Source organism: Equus asinus, chromosome 18 (assembly GCF_041296235.1).
Source record: "Equus asinus isolate D_3611 breed Donkey chromosome 18, EquAss-T2T_v2, whole genome shotgun sequence".
NCBI classification, from domain to species: domain Eukaryota; kingdom Metazoa; phylum Chordata; class Mammalia; order Perissodactyla; family Equidae; genus Equus; species Equus asinus.
Window position 1 is genome coordinate 23,861,974 of NC_091807.1, and position 20,672 is coordinate 23,882,645.

Here is a 20,672-nt window from a genome sequence, read left to right on the forward strand (position 1 = left end):
GGTCATTTGGGCCATGTTGGAGCCTGACGTGCATATATTTATTTTTATATACACACAAACACAAATGGTCCACAAAGCCTAAAGTTTTTACTGTTTGGCCCCTTACAGAAAACTTTTGCTGGTGTTTCATGTCCCGTGTAAGAGATTGATAGTTACCATGTTGACCTGGAGAGTAGCTGTGTAAAGGGAGCAGGTATTGTTGTCCAGCTGTAGCAGATTGTTGCTGTGTAGGAATTTAGGTCCAGTGATGTGAGATCATCCACATTTTTTCAAGAGATACTGGTAATTCTGATTTTTGTAGGAAGTCTCCCAAGGTTTAAATGGTGGCGGCAAAATATTAAAATGTCTTAAGTGTTGAGATCATGTAAAAGAGATCTTTAAAAATCTGTCTTACAGTGACATCTAACTTTTAAAGAATCATTGTTACAAAAAAAGGAAAATATAGCCCACTGTGCTATAGCTGAAGAATTGGGTAAAAATCCTTACTTAGCCAAAAGACCCAATTATTTTACCTTAACTAATGATAATAATAATAGTTTACTATTTTTAAAAAATAATCTTGTGCTTTTAATCAGGAATGGTCTATTTTATAAATTCTAAAAGTTTTAGAAGGGATTTGGGCTATATAGTCATTGAATATCATGTATATATTGCATTATATTTAGAATTTATGTGAAAATGAAACTTAAATTTTTAAATATACACTGTTTTTGACAGCTGCAGATGAGATTTAAATCATACTTAAATATGTCATGAAACTTAATTCAATTCCAGATTTACCAGTTCAGCAAACATTACTTGGTGTCTGTCTTCTATTTTGCCCCAAAAAAGGATTTATAAAAGATATGTAGAATTCTTAGCAAAGATTTTATCCTCAGGGAACTTGTGGTTCCATAGAATTCATAGTATGAAGTAACAATGCAAAAGAGCCCTATGAGAGTTGTAAGGGAAGATTATAATTTTTTTTAATGTGGAGCTGTGTTGATTAGATATATAGTTTTCAGGTTAAATTAAATGGAAAGTATTTTATGTGTCTTATATTTTGATAGCTTATACTTTACATTTATTAAGTCGTGTTTATGTTGAGAACAAAAATTAACTAGTAGAGATGGCGTACACATTTTGAGGAGACTTTTTATCTTTCCTTCTGGGCCTAAAATTCTTAAAAATAACTTGAAAATATAACATAAATGCAAATGTTTCCCCTTAAGTATTATATATGCATATTTATATATACATACAGACATGCATATATGTGTAATGAGATATATTTGCAAGGGTGCTTTAAATTTCAAGCTAGCATTTCACTGTGCAATTCAGTATTCAGTTTGGCAACACTAGTTGGTAATGAGCCTACCACTATGAACAGTATCATTACAGAAAGGAGTTTCAAAGACCAGAAATGTGTTTCGGTATTAAATTTTGTTTTGAGCCTATTGTTACTGTAATGTCCAGGGTAAAGATGTAATTGTTAACCATTATATCCTTTAACATTTAGCATTGTAGAACAAACCTACACCCCAGCTGAATGTGTAAGCCAGGCCATAGACATCAATGAGCCAATAGGCAATTTAAAGAAACTACTAGAACCAAGACTGCAGTGTTCTTTGGATGCTCATGAAATTTGCCTGCAAGATATTCAGGTAATTTTTTGGGGGGGGGGGGATTTATATTTCAGCATTTAAGGCTGCAGTAGAAAGGTTTTTTTGTTGGCCTTTGTCTCTATAACTAGATTTGACCTGTATTATTATAAAGTTAGGCATTTAGAAATAAAAAGAATTCTTTCAGCACAATTTCCTCCATTTAAAATTATATTTAAAAGATTGAGTACTAAATCAAACATTTTTTTTTACTTTCACAAATATAAAATGAGAAGTTTAAATAAATTTGAATCAGAGCTTAGACATAGAGTAGTGGGAAGCAAATTGACCTTGGAGACTGAAGAAGTGTGTTCTCACACCCTATTTATAACTAGTTTTTAACTTATTTGTGCATCAGTTTCCTCATCTGCAAAAAGGTATCATTTAACCAAATGATTTTTACATTCCTTTCCATCTTTACTTGCTCCAGCAGTAAATTTTAGATAAGAATTTAAATGCCAGTGTATATAACTCTTGGAGTTTATTGTAGCAAGATTTTACCTGTGGTGGTATTGTAACCCTATATTATGTTTGCAGCGTGTTTATAGTCATGTTTTACAGTGTTCTTTCAAGAAAGGTAGTATTTTTGTGTATAAAGGTAGTAGGCCAGATGGGATTGCTCAGATAGTTCTCCAGACCGTCCTTGAACATCTGAGTGAGGACTAGAGTTTTATCCCGTTTTTTAATACTAACTTACACTAATGTGTAGTGTGTCATCTTTTCGATTGTTTCGTTGGCTTTATTCTTTACTTCTCCCCCTCCCTGCCTTGGGATAGCTATTCCACATATTATACAACTTTCGCCTTAGTTTAAAAAAAATTCAAATCATCATGTCTACTATTTTTAAAGAAGATTTTGATGTAGAATAAGTTGAAATGCTTTAATGAAATTTGTGCATTTTAGTTGCCATTTAACCATACTTTTATCTTTCCCTTTCAGTGAGTCTAGTAAATGTTGGGGGTGGGGGAGAATTGTTCTTCTAAAACTAGAGAATGTAAGTAGGTCTAATACTCTTATAATTTTAGGATTTAAGGTTTTTCTTCTCTCAGCAGTGAGAGGATAAATTAGCACAATCTTTTTGGAAGGTAATCTAGCATTTAATAATGTCTCTTAATGTTGAATGTGAAATACCTAGCAGTTCCACCTCAATGAATTGTTCTTATGGAAATACTCACTTGGGTGAGCAAAGGTGTACATCTCAGATGTGCATTGCATTATTGTACTGAAAGTGAAAATAACTCAAATGCTCTCAAAACAGGGAGTTAGATAAATAAATTCAGTAGATTGAAATTCAAGGCAGCCATTAAAAATGAGTGAACTAGAGCTATGTGGGCAGTTACGTTGAATGAAAAAAAAATTGCAGAGCACTCTCAAATTATCTCATTTAATCTTCACATCAGTCTTTGAGTCAACATATTCTTAATCACATTGTGCAGATGCAGAAACTGAGATTTAAAGATTTTGATTTGCCCAGTGCATAGCTATAAAAGAGTGCCTTGGAATTTGAACCCAGGCCCGTGTGACTCCAAAATTCTTCACTCGATTGAGGCAGACTTTTAGGAAAGTTGGTACAGTATTGAGTAACTCAGTGTCACTGGACTTCACCTGTTTTTTCTCATATATAAAACAGAGAGGAATCTGGACTTGGTCTCTGACTTGTTTTTCAGCTCTTAACATTTGTTGCTGCTTTTATAATACATGATCTAACCAAAATGAAAGCATGACCTGAAAAGTACCCAGCCTATCATAGGTTCTCAATAAATGGAAATATGCATAATTCATAGTATCACAGAATTCAGAGCTAGCCTTGAATCCAAGGCATTTTGCATTCCTGCCTGTCAACTGTCCTCTCCTCAAAAAGGATATGAGGCTAGCAACTTCTGTTCTCCACGCCAGTTAATGCAAATATACATTTGGAGTCAGAATGCTTGTTGCTTGTGGTAATGCTTTTGCATTTTCAGACGAATGCTGACTTGAAGGCTGATGGAACAAGAGCTGAGTGCACTTCTTTGAGGAGTGTGACCCAAGATCAAATACCATGCTTGAGTTTTGTCCTTGAGCCAGCTCTTACTGAGCTTGCTGGTGTACTCAGTTCCTGCGAGCTCACTTTCAGAATTACACTTGCCATAGCTTCTAGTGGATAATACCAGTATCTACGAGAAAGGGGAGAAATCTCGATATGAAGGGAATTTTTAACAAAATGTCAGGTAGAGACTATTATGTTAAGGAGTGAAACTGCCGTCTTTGACTTATCTGCTGGGTTACACAGTTTCTCTTGTCCCTGTTGAAGTTAGATGCATGGTCACTTAAGATTTTAGGCTTTGTAAGTACACCATTTTTAATATTAGAAAATGTGTTTGCACTGTGAGTACAGTATTGACTGAATTCTTGGGAATGAGAGTGGGAGGAGCTTTGTACCTCCAGCTGTATGATATGCAGGCACACAGAGATATACGTTATTCAAGATAATTGCAATGGAAGCCTATTTTTAAACTGGTGACAGAAAATGTCTGGAGATCGAAATTACTTTTTGTCATCAATTTGCCATTGTGTGAAATGCATGCACTGTAAGGAGATAGGAAGGAATAAAGCACTGATATGGAAAGGATATAGAATTATGATTAAAGATATTCATAGTTAGGTCAGGTAGTAAAGTCATAAGTCCTTTAACTTTATTAACTTTGTGATCAGAGATTTAAAGTTGACCCTGATCTTAAATGTGTATCGTTGGTTACAAGGGAGATATGGCAAGAATTATGTTAATAAATTTATATAAATTGTCTTCATTAAACGTCCTTGCTTATTCATGACACATAAATTGCTTTATCTTCTGCTTTAAATACTTATACAGAATAAACAGTTGCCTTTTGGCATTATTTAAAATCCTAAATTAGACTCCGGAGCTAGAGAAAACCACCACTTCAATTCTGTTATATATATTGTCCTTAATTATTACCACAGTGGTTAAAATATTTTCAGTTTTGGCAAAGAAGTAAATGACATGACAACTTGGATAATTCAATGTGTTCTTATAATTTAATTAGTATGTCTCTGTAATTAAGTCCTGTTTGATACATCCATTTATATTAAATCAAATGATTGAGCTAAAATATTGTTATTCATTTTATGCATGTTTAGCTGGATCCAGAACGAAGTTTGTTTGACCAAGGAGTAAAGACAGATGGAACTGTACAGCTTAGTGTACAGGTAATTTCTTACCAAGGTAAGTTACTTTGGTGTAGTTATTTAAAAATTTAGCTCCTGTTTTTGTAATATGGGAATTCAATTTTATACGTTTTAGATGGTTGTCTAAGTTATCTAATGTGATGTCATAGCCAAATTCTTTTGCTTTAACTATTTTATCTGTCAGGGTGAAGCATTCTACGTAGTTTAATCAGGAAGGGGATATATTGCAGGCTAGTAAATAACAGGATCACAGAGAGGGCTGGAAGTAGGGATTCTAATTGACTTTCTCAGAATGCCTCTGCCACACTGCAGAACTGGATTGCCAAGGAAGCTGCTGCCCTGCTCTGATCTGGAAAACACCAAATCTGGAAGTCACCACTATAGCTGTCAGCTTGGAACCGTGTCGCCTTTTCACTGAGCCACAGTAGCCAAAAAATGAATGCCATGTGCCTGCTTGTCCCCTCTTAATTCATTTCCAAATAGAAGGCTCATGCCAGTGATTCTAGAGCCTAAATCACATCTGCAACTCTAGCTGCAAGGAATTCTAGTGTCTGCAGTTTAGCACAGAGAAAGGAATTTGCAAAGGATGCTGAGTGACACAGTCAGCCGCATCCATGACAGTATTTTACTAGTCTTCTGTAAGTACAAAAGTTAGAAGGAAAATTAAGAAACCGTTTTTGGTGGGTTGAATTTGTTTTTTTCAATGTGGCTTGTTGGGATTTCTGACCAAAGTTTTAGACTAATTTTAATCTCTGAACGTATTATATTGCTTACAATTATGTTTCACAAACCAAAGTTTTCTTCAGACTATGAAAACGGTAGTGTTCTACTTCTGATCCTTGATTTCCCCAGGATTGACTACTGTTGGGAATAAGAAAGAAAATCTTTGTTTTTATCTTTAAAAGCCTACTGATCTCTCAATGTAGATGTGTTTAAGAAGAAACGACTTGATGAAATTTAAATGGAGGATTAGGGGATAAATCTCAGGAAAAATGTTTTTCAAAAAATCTGATTTTTTTCTCGTGCATTTGAAAAAAGTGACTTCTGTTTACACTATCTAATGAATGATAGTGTACGTTTTCTTGTAATACTGGTTTTCATGAGAGATTGAGGTTGAATTTTGTTTTTCTTTCAAGTGCACTTTGATTAAATTTTGATATAGATTGTAACAGAATCAATGAGGAAACAGTAGGTGTTAAGTAGTATGATAGTTTCTTAGAGCTGTCATTTTAGCAGAAGTGTCTGAGATTATTTCATAAGGGGCTAGTTTATTCTATTTTGAATATCTTAAGGATTTGGATTTTTCTTCATTCGATTGAAAATGGAAATCAGAATTTAATGCTATGAATTTAACAAACTCAGTGTCTATTCATTTTTAAAACGTACTTTGTCCTTTAAAAAGAAAAGCAGTCAGTAAATAATTTTAATTTGCTTAGATGTACTCTTTAAGATTCTCAAGGTGGGTAGGTACGCATTTATACTCCATATTAGCACTGTTTTCCTAATGTTTGTAGGTGGGGTGTGTGTGTGTGGTGGTGTTTTTAAATTCTTTTGACTTAGGAGTTGCAAGAGTAGTAAAAGAATTTCTGGATACCCTTTACCCAGATTCCTCAAATGTTAACTTTTATTACATTTGTTTATTCTTTCTCTCTCTCACCCCCATATTTTTTTTTTTGACCTGTTTAAGAATAAGTTGCAGACATGCCTAAATATATCAGTGTTTGTTTTCTAAAAACAGTTCTTTTACATGACCACAGTATAGTTATCAAAATCAGGAAATTAATATTGATACAGCACTGTTATCTAATCTAGCAAAGTTCTGTTGAATTGTTTTTATCATTTAATAGGAATCTGTTAAATTCTCTAGACACATTGCTAAACATATTTAAAATGGAGTTTTGCTCTACCATTTGAGAACATATAAAATAAACTAAATTTTATTTGTTAGTGACTTTGTGTTTTCATTTAGATTTTTTTTTTTTCACTGTTAAGGAATTGAACCAAAGCTAAACATCCTTGAAATTGTTAAACCTGCGGAAACAGTTGAAGTAGTTATTGATCCAGATGCCCACCATGCTGAAGCTGAAGCACATCTTGTTGAGGAAGCTCAAGTGATAACTCTTGATGGCACAAAACACATCACAACCATTTCAGATGAAACCTCAGAACAAGTGACAAGATGGGCGGCCGCACTGGAAGGTTATAGGAAAGAGCAAGAACGCCTTGGGATACCCTATGGTAATAAAATACATAATTACATGTTAGGTAGAATAATAAGAATTAAGCTTAACATAGAAGACACTGGGGTAATAAAATATATAATTACATGTTAGGTAGAATAATAGGAATTAAGCTTAACATAGAAGACACTGGGGTGAATAAGTTATAATCTTTTTTAAATGTAGAATTTTTAGGAAGAATGTTGATTTTCTGTATTTTAATTTTTTTTCTTTTGGACCATAACACATAATGGATAAATACCGTCCTGGGTGCTAGGAATACAAAGACATGTATAAAAAAAAATTTATACCCTTAGGGTGTTCACAGTGTAGTTGAAGAGAAAGAAGATAGATGAAAAGAGATAATTGCCATAAAGGTAACATGTTTTTAAGTTGTCAGTAACTGGCATAGAGGAAACATGCTATTAGAATCTCAAAGGAATCATAGTGGCTTGGGGAAAAATTAGAAAAGGATTTATTGTAAACAAAGACACTGCTGGGCAGAGAAGCACATTCCAGACAGGAAGCATAGGTGCAAAGCTGAGAAGTGGGTGTATGCATGAGTAGTGAGAAGATTTAGTGGGTAAAGGAGTTACTGTAGCATTATAGAACTGTTTTTGATTGATGGAAGTGACAATTCAAAGTGAATATATGGTATATGGCATAAGTTGGAGCAAATAGAGACTGAGTGAAGGGAAAACAGGAGCGTATTATTGTAGTTTAGGTGTGACTAGGTAATAATGTCTAGGTTAGCCTAAACTAGACAATTTCTGTGGGAGTAGAAAGGAAGAGATGATTGATGGATTGTATGCGGGTAGAGAGGGTCTATCCAAGTATTGATCTAACTTCTCAAGCTTGGGTGACTAGGGCAATCATAACATTGAGAGGAACTGGTTACATCTTCATTACATATTTCGTGACCCTCATTTGCCAGGCACCATGTTAAATGCTGGGCCTTCCATGGTGCACAGGAAAGACATCTGTGCCTTCCAAAGCTTAGTAGGGGGGGTAGGAAGGTCTGGTATTGGGAAAATTTTTCAAGGGAAAGTGTTGATAGTACTTGATTTTAAAGTGATAGTACTTATTCAGCTGGAGGTAGCAGAAAGTAGCTTCAGATGCACAAGATTCGGACTGGAGATAAAGATGTTATCTGGGACTCAGTCACACTGAATTTATATTGAAGCCATAAAAGTATATGCAGTCTCTGATGGAGCGATCAGATGGTAAAGAATACAGCATTAAAGACTGATTCCTGGACCTTGTCAACATTTAGAGTTGAGGAGAAGGAAGGAAGACGTGGAATAGCTGAAGGGATAGAAGGAAAATAAGAGCTATATATAGTGTCACTGAAATTGAGAAAGAGTCTTGATGCTGCTGAGAAAGTCAAAGAATGCCAACTGAGAAGAGTCTGTTTGCTGATCAGAGGCTCATTGGTAGATTTAGATAAAAGTAACTGTAGAATTGGAGAGACAAAGCTGAATTATAAGAGATAAATAGACATTATAGAAATGGAGAAGATTTACTATTAACTTTGCGGGGGAGGCAAGTGAGAAGAGGCTGGGGGAATAAATAATATTGAGGTTTCAAGAGTTGGTGGTGACCTGAGTGTATTTGTAGATAAATGGTCTGGAACTAACTAGTAGAAGGAGATGAAAAAAGCAAAGAGAGGGGTTGTGAATTGGAGCATAACAAGATACAAGAGCCCAGTTTGAAGGATGATGAGATCTAGCCATTACTCAGAGATAGGATGGTTGAAAATATTCAGTTATTTATTTTTGACATACAGAAGCTAGTCTGGATGGTATACTTGATCTTAGTGTTAGCAAATTGGGAATTGTCTCTTGAGAGGAGAAATTCTGAGGAGGAAAGAAACATAAAAATGTTTGAAATAATGTTTTATAGAGTTTGCTAGACTTTCAACAAGAATTCTTCAGTAGTAGAATCTTTTATGGAAAGTAGTATATAAAAGTGAATTGTAGATAGCAAGATGATAAACTCTGACTCAAAGTTCCTACCAAGAATGTTATTTACTTAGAATGAAGCTCTTTTAAGACATTTGAGTTTTATTTAGATATAGGAAGACTTTTTAAAAATCATTGATGAGTTATTGTCATGAGTTGTTACCTACTAGAAAGTTTTAAAAGTGATTGATATTTTCTTAGGAAACTATTGTTTCAGATTTCTATTTCTGCACCTAAGGGTAATTATTTGCTAATTTTTTAATTCTGTGCAAAATTGAAATGGTTAACTGGTCATAGCTACTTTAAATCTCTGAAATATTGATCCACATAGGGGATTTCCTTAAAGTTCACTTTACCCACATCAATTTATATCTTGACGGCTTACAACTACCTCTTCATATATAATATATATGTATGTATATATAGTTTATATGATGTATATATAATACATATTTTATATATATATATAAAACCTTTGGTTTTAGATTTTTTTTTAACTATTTCACATTAAACGACTGTAGACGAAACTCAAATTAATGAATTTATAGTAGTTAGAAGTCTGGTCAAAGAGATGAGCTATAGGAAATGTTAAAACTGATGAAAAGTAAAATTAAAGTAAAAATATTTGTTCCTGTCCTTTATTAAATAATAATATGGAGAACATGGATATGCTGAGATTATTTGTTTTTATTTTTCCTTTTTCAAGTCTGGTTTAAAGTAAGTCTTAGGGAAAACAGTGATTCTCTAACATGACTTTCCTTTCTTCGGTCCTGTTCCCCACTTGCAGCCACTTTTTGCTTTACTGCTTTTAATCGTTATTGACTTCCTGTTACAGCAGATGAGGTTTAGTTCTCTTATACTTCTCTACCCTACAAAAGCAAAATAAAACCTTATCTTTCTCCATTTTGTTAGTATTGTTATGTAACTTTTAAGTCATTAATCATTGTGTACATTATGAGAATTTCTTTCTTATGTGACCATGCTTTCATTTATACAACTTTTAGTTTGCCTGAAGTTCAGGTTGACTTGTTTTTTAGTTGTGTAGTTTTCTGTGTATACCAAGACTTACTCTCTCCCATTTCCGTCAGTCTGTTTTATGCCTGTCATTAGTTTTTCGCAAGTTCTCAAATATCTCTGTATTGGATCTTTTCTAGATCTGCTGCAGAGCTGTCATCCTACGGCATCCTTGACTTTCCCTCCAGTGCTGGGTCCCCTATTTCCTGGATCTCTTATTTTCCTTTTTCTTAGTTTATTTCCATTTACTCATTATTCTCTCATTCTGTCTTACAGGTTTCTTGAGAAAGGGCACCTAGGAAATAAATAGATTTTTTTCTTTTTTGGGAGGGGAAGAAACTTTACATATCTGAAATTGTCTCTATTCTTCTCTCTCTGATTGATAGCTTTGGTATAAAATTGAATTGAAAAATCATTTTTCCTCAAAATTTTGATGACCCTGTTCCATTTTGTTTTAGAGAAGTTCAGGGGGCATTCTGATTCTAGTTCCTTTGTATATTCTATCTTTTTCTTTCTGGAAGCTGTTAAGATCATCTTTTTATCTCTGGTCTTTATCTTGGTTTAGTGGCATCTTTTTCGTTTGCTCTGGATTTATGGTTTATAGTGTAGCATTTCAGTCTAGCCCTGCACTGCCCAGTGCAGCAGCCAAGAGTCCCCTGTGAGCACTTGAAATGTGCCTGGTCTGAATTGAGGTGTGGTGTAAATGTCACATACCCAATTTAAAAAGAGAAAAACGTAAAATCTTTTAATTTTTTTATATTGATTACATGTTGAAATGATAACATTCGGACATATTAAATGAAATTACTATTAAAATGAATTTCATCTCTTTTTTAATGTAGCTATTAGAAACTTTAAAAATTCCATATTGACCTGCATTGTATTTCTGTTGGACAGTGCTGATCTAGACAATTGTAACTTTTAGTTCTGGGAATTTTTCCTCTGTTGTTTTGTTAATTACCTTCTGTGTTTCTGTGTTCTTTTTCTAGAATTCCTGTTGAATCTCCTGGGTTGATCCGCTACATCTTTTTTCTTTTCCTCCCTGTTTTTCATCTCTATATCTGTTTGTACTACTTTTGCCAAATTTTCTTGTCTTTATATTACAACCTATCTTATTTCTATTTTCGATTTACAAGGACTCTTTATTTTTGGTTGTTTGTTTTCCATGACATTCTGATCTTATATTATGGATATCATGTTTTCTCTTACTTCTCCAAGTATATTGATGGAGGGAGTAATTTTTTTTTTTTTTCAGTTTGTTACTGCATTATTTTTCTTCCTCCAGGTTTTATTTTCCTGTTTATTTGTGTTTGTTCAATGGTTTGTTTTTAGTCTCTCAAATATCTGATTATTGACCATCTCTTCATATTTAAGAGTGAATAATTTTAAAGCTAATTAGTTTGACGTTCTGGAAGGAGTTTGTTGACACTACACTGGCAAAATGGGGTATTGGTCATTTCATTAAAAGATGTTCAAGCGTCAGTATGTATAGATCTTTTTCCTGACTCTCTTCAAGTTCCGTGAAGAATTGGCCAAACGCCTGTTGGGAGTAGAAGCTTGGGTGAGGATTCGGGGTCGACGTGTATGTGAATGCTGCATTCAGGAGGTGGAAAGGGGACGTGGACAGGGTCTCACTCTTCAGTTTGTAGACTTTATTACTGGGGTCTGTTCTCTCAGTATCTGCTTCCTGTCTCTCCCTGATCTACAGTGCTCCTGGTGTCCCCTCATGTGTAGGGATGCTCCTATTCAATTGGCTCCTGAGAATGAGGGAGAGGCCCTGGAGCCTGGAGGTTCTAACCATACCATACTTCAAATCAGTCCCCTCATTTTCCACTTAAACCTCCCCTGCTACCTGGAACCACCAAGACCTGAGCCAGTAAGGAGGTCCTGCAGGCAAGGACGCTCTCACTATCAAGGAGGGTAGTCATTTTTTGGGTCACGGCTTTTCCTACTCTGCTTGATTTTCACTCTGCTTATTGTCTTCAAAAATTAGTTGAAATTTCCCATCCATTTCTCTCATTTCTAAAATTGTGGTCCTATGAGTTTACATCTTTTAAGATTCCTTTACTGTCATTTTACTAGGGTCTTAGAGAAAAGAAGCAGGAAGCAACATGCCTGGCCAATTAGTTGTGTTAAGCCAGAGTCCTGATATTAAGAAAACGAATCAGACTAATTGTATTTTTCTCTAACTTTTTTTGATCTTGATACTTATTTGTTCATGTCTATGTAAAATGAACTTATGTGAACTTTTAAAGGCAAGTGTGGTTCAGGGTAGCTTTTCTGACTTTCCAGAACCACTTCTTCTGCTATTTGCAAATAGTATTCAAAAATAGAGGCGCTTGCTTTCTCAGTTCCTGTCGGTTCCCTTACTTTTATCTGGACCTTCTCTTTCCTTCTCCTTGGTGTTCCTGTGCTACTCAATTTTGATTCCACTCCCACCAGTTTCTCCTTATTGTGTTGCACTCTCCTGAAGTGATCCTGGGCTCAGTCTGAAGAACTCGCAGATGCTACCCTGCTCCAGGAGCTTACACCTTACCGTGGAGTTCTGTACTTAGCGGCTGTCGGACTGCTCAAAACTGCTTTGAGCTGCACCTTTCAGGGTGGGCTGTTGTGCTCTCAGTGAATACTTCGTGGCTGTGCTTAGGTTTTCCTGTGCTCAGGATGGAGAGTAGGTCAGATGTCCCTTTGCTTCCCCTTTGCTTTCTCCTGCACAGATGCTGATCCCTGGAGGTCTTGTGCTGCTATTGCTTTGTGTTCACTCATGTATATTTTGGGTTCCATGGGGATATCTTGTCACCTGGCTTTATGATAAATGTTTATGGATTTTTGGTTTTGCTCTCACTAGTTTTTTAATGTGTGCATTCAGAGAAATTAAAAAACTTTGCTGCCATCTTCTCAGAATCCTCCTCCTGTAACCTCTTTGTGAAAAAAATAAATTATGTGACTGTCAGTCCTGTATTCTTATATTTTTACTCTAAATTGGCTCTACATAAGTGCCTAAAATTATTTTTTCCACTTACTTTCTTGCTGAATATCAGCTTGCATCTTGGGGGCATATTACCAATACTGTCTGGATAGATCATCTCCATAGATCATCTTCTCCGTGTTCTCCAAAATCAATTCAGCTAGTATTTATTAGACTTCTATGGGTAGAGTGCACTATTAGGTGCCAGGGATACAACGATGAAATATTTATACATTTTGGCTTTCTTTTGCATTTGTGAATTCAATTAGATAATAAAAAATGAGGAAATGATATTATTTGGATTCCCCTTTTATAGATTCAACAAATGTATGCACAAGGCACTGTTGTAGGCTCTGAAGATGGGGTGGTTTACAAGACATGGCCCTGCTATTTGGACCTTAATGTCTTATGAGGGAAGACAGCTGAGAAAATAGGCAATTAGCATGTTGTATTATAAGTGCCACCATAAGGGTAAATGCAGGAGTAACCAGCTTTTTACAAGAAGCAAAAAGGAGGAAAGAGTACATTGTTCACATTTTGGAGAATAAATCTAGCTCCCCAGAAACCCCTTATATTTTTTTCAATGCACCAAATCATACACTGCTACAAAATAATTTTTTAAAGTTGGATAATTTACTTTGTTCTCTCCAAGGTAGTCACATATTTTCCATTTGGCCCACTCGAGAGCAGTTTTGTGTTTTGTTTTTCTTGATAAAATTCCAGACTAACTGATAGGGAACCAAGCGAATCCATCAAAAGTTTGGATTAAGAAGTTGAAAAGAAGCTAAGGAGAAAATAGAGCATAAAAATCTTTTTACTTCGTATAATGAGTTTATTCACTTCACTTGTGGGGAGAAAAACCTGTCTGGATCTTATCTGGGTGCGTGTGTGTATTAAGTTAACTGTAAATGTATGTAATAGCTAAGATGGAACAAGACTGATGGTAACATTTTTCTTTTTAGATCCCATACAGTGGTCCACAGACCAAGTGCTGCACTGGGTGGTCTGGGTAATGAAGGAATTCAGTATGACTGATATAGACCTCAGCACACTCAACATTTCGGGAAGAGAGTTATGTAGTCTCAACCAAGAAGATTTTTTTCAGCGGGTACCTCGGGGAGAAATTCTCTGGAGTCATCTGGAGCTTCTTCGAAAATGTATGAAATTGGAGTTTATTATATTTCTTTACATTATAACTTAAGTTTATTTCTTTATAGCTTTGTTTTCATCTTAATCGTTCATTGATAATAACAATAATTAACATCTATAAACTATAAGACTGTGTTGACAGCTTGATATATGTTATCTCATTCAATGTCTGTACTAATGCGGCAAATCATTACTTTCCTTATTTTTTAGATAGGAAATGGAGGCTTAGGGAGCCCCACAAGCTCACAGAGGTAGGGAGTGGCAGGGCCAGGTTCTAAGCACAGGCTAACGCTAGAATCCAAGTTCTTAAGTATAAGATACTATGCCCTACACTTAGTTCTATTCACATAGTATGATTGTTGACTTCTGTTTCATCAATCAATTCTTCCGTTTACTGCTTATCTTTTAGAAATTTAAGATTATTCATAAATGGCTTCCCTTTCATTCTCTTCATTGTTAGTGAGACTAAATCTCTTTTAATTGAATGGAGTCTTAAGGAGAAAGGAGAAGTCTAAGTATGCACCCCACCAGTTTGAATTGGAAGCTGCTGGTTATAAATGTTTCCATGTTGCTCTGTAGACATTATTATTATGATTAAGTTACTATGTATAGAAATTAGAAACTACTTGGCTCTCCAACAAAAAGAGCTCAAATAAATGTAGATTATTTTGTTTGAATTTTAACCCATGTTATATTTCAGCGACTGTCTGTTAAAATATCTTAGCAGTAACCCATTCCCTAACACTGTTTTACTGATCAGAAATGCTAGCCAAAATCGCTTATTATTCAAATTTGTGAATAGGACACTGTTTTTGCAACAGTTACGGATGAAAATGTAACTGGTAGCATTTCATTCTACTATGTGCCCATTAAGGGGACAGCTCTTCACAGTCATAGAATAATTAGAGTTTTCATCCAGGGTGCATTCTCTGCTGTTGAATAAGAAATGAGCTCTAGAGAGAGGCTTTCCTTCACTGTTTATATCTATAGTTTCTCTCTTGTATTGGTTCTCTTAAATATTAGGGGGAAGAAAAGTATGACACGGAAAGACTCAGGACATTCATTACATTTACAGGGTTTATTTCCAGTTTCAGTTCTTATTAGTTAAATAAGTTGAGTATTTTGCTTGAAGATTTGTCCTTGATTTTACAGGCTTCCTTCTCTGCAGAGCTTTCCAGATGAGTAAGGCAAATTCTGAATTGTTTCAGGTTCTGAACGTGTCAGCCATGTTTACGGAAACATTTTCTTGTAGGAACTCTTAAGAATAGAGCAAGGACAGTGCTTAGACTACAGTTTAGTTTTTCTCAAATTCATGGTTTTTGCTGTTTCTCCCAGGTCAGCACTTTGTTGTGGTTGTCTCTGTTTCTCCTAGTGCTTCTCAAACTTGAAAGCTCGTTGAGAGACTTTTCTTCGGATAGGAGGCAGAGGAATCTACGTACCCTTCCATTTCCTTGCAGTAGAATGGGTCTTCTTCAGTAAAGCTCTGCTCTGGAATTGTAGTGTTTTCCAAAATAGCAGAGCCCCACAGCCTTAGATAGGAGTCTCAGGGAATTCCTTGCTTATCCAGCCTTGGTTCTTTGCTCTGCCCTAGCAAGGGAATCCCATATGGTGTGGGAATGTAACGCTCACTTCAGAATTTGGGCATGGGTAGGATGATGTGTGAAGCTATTTCTGGCAGGCTTTCTATAACTCACAAGCTTCACTTCTCAGAACAGGCTCCTTTGGGCACAGTCCAGTTCTCTGGCCCTTCCTGTGGAGTGAAGTCTACAGCGTATCTCTGAAAGGCACTTATTAACCCAACATCTGTTATCTATTCCTCTTTAATGATCTATCAAGGAGAAGCAGTTCAGAACAGGTAGAGCTGCTTCTTGAGATATTTGTGTTAGATTACCCACCTGAGCCGCCACCTCCCTGCAGTTCCTCTCGTCTTGAAACTTCATCCACGTCTTGCAATACATGGGGAGGCTAATTAGGCAGTGTTTGTGTACTACCAGCTCTATGATGCCCTTGGCGTGAGTATGTCTTCTGTCACCAAAGACGCAAAGCTTTCAGTTTGCTGAGGGTTTTCTTTAGGAAAAAGAGTTGCCCTATATCCTTAGTGTCTAAAGTTTCTTCATAAAATGGCTCCGTATCCCAGAGCTTTGCCTCTCAGGACTCTGCTTCCCTTGTGCATGGCTAGGATGTGAAGGCTACAGAGGAATGTGATATTTAGAATGCCTATATGGTCTTGCACCAAGCTTTCGAAAACCTCTGTCTTTCTGTGTTCTACCGTCTATCTTGAGTGTTCCCAGGAAAGAGACCAAACTCCATTCTGAGAATCAGGGCTGAGAAGCTGATCCTCCAGGTTGGTAATACCTGTGCTGTGTGACGGTGACTCTCTTTTGCCTTTTTTTAGGCTAGGGCACTTGGGTTCATTTGTAGTCATAAATGGAGCAATTTCAATTTCAAAAGCTCTTTGCCTCTTCAAGGTACTTCTATAAAATTTCGGGGAAAATCTACCACAATCATAAGACGTGGATTTTTTTTCAAGAGAGGCAACCCTTTGGTGGGGAGAATGCTCAGAACTGGGAATCTGGATAAAACAGTAGCATCTTCAATTTACAGAAAAGTTAAACTATGTTTCGGGCGTTGTGCTTCTTGAAAACATTTTCCTTTAATCCTCATAACAACCTTATGAGGTGGTAGGTGAGGATATCTCATTTAAACATGGAAGAAATTAATGTTCAAGTTGGTTGAATAAGTTACCAAAGTCACACAGCCAGTAGGTAAGTACTGAGATCAGAATCCAGATCTGAGTCTAATCCCATATAATTGTTTAAACCCCCAAACTTGGGACCCCCAAAGAAAGCTGCCATCTCAGGGGTGGAATTCAGACCTCTTTTTAGTTTCCCAGCCCTTTCCAGCTCTCTGCACCTGGAACTGGATCATGGCATGGCACCTAAGTATACTGTGTTGGGAGCCCAGGCCTCACTCAGTACACAGATACTGCTTCTCAAGAGAGAAGCATCCAGTCTATGATGGGCACTAAGTAGGCTGAAGTCATATACACTGCGAAGTGTTACTCTTGTTTAAGAGGTAAAGAAGAGCATTTGAGTAGGGAATAGCAGCAGATGAGTAATGAATGCTCTCTAAAAGGTTATTTTAGGACTTTTTACAGTGTAACTCTTAGGGTGAGGGCTATATTTGTAGACATGTTAAATTATTTACTTCAATTGTGACTTTTAGGACAGCTACAATTTTATTGAAAATTTAGCCATCTTTAAGAAGCAGCATTATAAAGTTAAAGGAGTTTAATTCAAAAGTTAGTTGTTAGAACAGATTAGTAAATTATGGAGATCTCTCAGATCATCTTGAGGGAGCCTTTTTGGTGAAGAATGAATATCTAAATAATTTCAGTGTGGTGTATATTCTCATCTTTGAGCTGATCCTGAAGATTTCCATGTTTTACATGGTTTTATAAATAGATAAATAGATTTAGATACAGATATTTATATTTAGAAAACCATGGTTCTCTGAATAACTTTTCTGAAGAGTAAAAGAAATTGGAGCTTTAGCTCTGTTTCTTCTCTTAAAAATATCTTTTCTTTATAAAGTAACTATCAGATATTTTTTAGGTTATTATGCCACTAAGTTTCAATTGTTTAATGTTTTGCTTTTTTGTTTGTTTGGTTGTTTGGTTTGGTTTTAATTGTAGAGTTTCTTTTAAAAGGATCATGTTTATTAAGTTGAGTTTTACTGGATTGGGGTTTGCATTTCTGGTTTTAAATGAAAACAAAAATTTTTGTGTGTGTTCTTCAGATGTATTGGCAAGCCAAGAACAACAGATGAATGAGATAGTTACGATTGATCAACGTGAGTATTCATGCCCATAATATGTGGCCCATTTATCAATAAGAAGTGTTTTCTTTATTTAGTACTGCAAGGTAGTAAAAAGGAAGAGTAATTTTTAAATTTTTCAGGAAGTGTTTTAGATACACAATGAGATAAAGTATAACCAACATCTGTGTACACCATAAGAGTTAAAACTTTATGTATCACGGTTACCTGTTGTAGATCCCATTTTAAATGAGTATCCTGAATTTGATGTTTATTATTCTATGCATATTTTATATTTTTACCAATTGTGTAACCATAAACACTTTATAGCATTGTTTTGCACATGTTTAACTTTTTGGGTGAATTTTTAATAGTTTTTGTTTAATAATTTAACAATTTTTGTTCAACAATTTTTTTGTTTAACTATTAGGAGACCTTACACATGTTGATACTTACAGCTCGATTTCGTTTACTTTCACTGCTTCACTGCTGTATGTTATCTTTTAAACTTTGTAAACACTTTGTAAAAAATGAGTGAGGGTTTGTAAGAATTTGGGTGAGATTCTCCAGTTGTATCGTAGGTCTCTGCCTTTCCAGCCTTACTAAGTGTTACCAGAGCTTCTCTCAAAGTGGTGATAGGAGTTTGTACTCTCATCACTAGTGGAATGTGAGTCCTCATTTGTTCACATTTTTTCCAACATTTGATAAACCATTTTTTATGAACAAATATTTTAAAAGTAAATGTTTTTATAGCTGTCAATGTATATTCACTACCAAGTTATTTCAAAATAAAGAGACTAACTCTTGTTCACTAAGATTCACAAACCATCATGCAAATATTATACCTCATCCTCTGAACTTTTCTTGTAATTTCATTCAAAACTGTTGTGGATTAAGGCTTTTTTGAAATGAGGCCTCTAATTAGAGGGGCATTAAACTAACTGCATTTTATGTCTTTCAGTATCTTTTCACTGCTTATATTGGAAAGAAAATGTTTTTCCCTTGTCTTTGTTTGCAGCTGTGCAAATTATTCCAGCATCAGTGCAGTCTGCTACACCAACTACCCTTAAAGTTATAAATAGTAGTGCAAAGGCAGCTAAAATACAAAGAGCTCCAAGGATTTCAGGAGAAGATAGAAGTTCACCTGGGAACAGAACAGGTATTTTTGTGTTATCATTTGGTATTTATAAAATTTGTCAAATTATATATATATTGTGGTGTTTTGGGGGGCAGTGAGGAAGATTGGCCCTAAGCCAACATCTGCTGCCAATCCTCCTCTTTTTTTTTTTTGCTTGAGGATGATTGGCCATGAGCTAACATCTGTGCCAGTCTTCCTCTATTTTGTATGTGGCTCGCCGCCACAGCATTGCTTGATGAGTGGTGTAGGTCCATGCCTGACATTCGAACCCATAAACCCCAGGCTGCTGAGATGGAGCACACGGAACCCAACCACTATTCCACCAGGCGAGCCCTATATATATTTTGTTTTATTTCAATGTATGAAAATGTGAATATGGAGGATTTCTCTGGCAGTGCTTAGATAGCATTTTTTAAAAAAACATTTGTGTTTTCAGCATGGCTGAGATGTGAAGCAGAGAACCTGTTTGTGGTCTTTTGCCCTCTGTTAATCTGTAGCTCTGTGGTCAATGCTTGTCATTTGTTCTTCTCAATTTAGGAAACAATGGCCAAATCCAACTATGGCAATTTTTGTTAGAACTTCTTACTGACAAAGATGCTCGAGACTGCATTTCTTGGGTTGGTGATGAAGGCGAGTTTAAGCTAAATCAGCCTGAACTGGTTGCACAGAAATGGGGACAACGTAAAAATAAACCTACTATGAACTACGAGAAACTCAGTCGTGCGTTAAGGTAAGCATTTATTTATTTTTTAATATCAAGCCTTTAAAATGACTTCTGAGTGTAAACATTATTATGTAATGATATTAAAATACTTCACTTGTTCATAAGATGTTGTTTTCTTTATATATAAAAAAGTAAAATTTCCACACATGTTAAAAATAGGGCCAGCCCTGTGGCCGAGTGGTTAAGTTTGCATGCTCCCCTTCGACGGCCTGGGATTTTGCTGGTTTGGATCCTGGGTGTGGACACAGCACCACTCATTAGGCCATGCTGAGGCGGGGTCCCATGTGCCGCAACTAGAAGGATCCACAACGAAAATATGCAACTATGTACTGGGGGAATTTGGGGAGAAAAAAAAGGCAGGAAAAAAAAAAGTTAAAAATAACTTTTTAAAAAGATCTTTGGTAATAATTTTGAGGAACGTAGACTTTTTTTTAAAAAGAGTATTCTAGGATTGTGTTTATCTGATTATAAAAGCATATGCTACTCTGTTTAAAACCAACATGTTTAATCTTTGAGGTTTCTATCATTTTTAACAAATAAAGATGCTGTCCTTTGCATAGGTGAATTGAGTAAGTGTAAATTTTAATAAATATGCAGATATTGTCTGTTTTTATAACTAGGTGCAAAATGTTGACATATTCCCTCTTTTTTCTTCCCCTGCCATCTGATAAATCTGAATATCCAGCCTTTACATTGGTAGAATTGGAATAGAATAAAGTTATTTGTAATTTCCCATAAGTAGCATGAAATTTTTTTGAAATAATTACTATCAGAAATTATTCTTGCTGCAGTGACAGAAATTCAGTATGTGCATTTAAGTATCAAGAAGTAGGACATAGAGGAATGTCATGGAATTGTGT

General features: G+C 35.6%; 1 protein-coding gene across 4 annotated transcripts in view; it reads left to right on the forward strand.

Annotated features, from left to right (window-relative positions):
- Nucleotides 1–20,672, forward strand: part of GABPA (GA binding protein transcription factor subunit alpha) — a 36,358-nt gene that overhangs the window by 7,896 nt on the left and 7,790 nt on the right. For all 4 annotated transcript variants that reach the window (XM_014859010.3, XM_044750733.2, XM_044750732.2 and 1 more), the window contains 7 exons: nt 1,499–1,643; nt 4,779–4,863; nt 6,819–7,064; nt 13,948–14,142; nt 17,933–17,986; nt 18,969–19,109; nt 19,626–19,818. In XM_014859010.3, the coding sequence (XP_014714496.1) occupies nt 1,499–1,643; nt 4,779–4,863; nt 6,819–7,064; nt 13,948–14,142; nt 17,933–17,986; nt 18,969–19,109; nt 19,626–19,818 (1,059 nt within the window). The remainder of the gene's footprint in view (nt 1–1,498; nt 1,644–4,778; nt 4,864–6,818; nt 7,065–13,947; nt 14,143–17,932; nt 17,987–18,968; nt 19,110–19,625; nt 19,819–20,672) is intronic.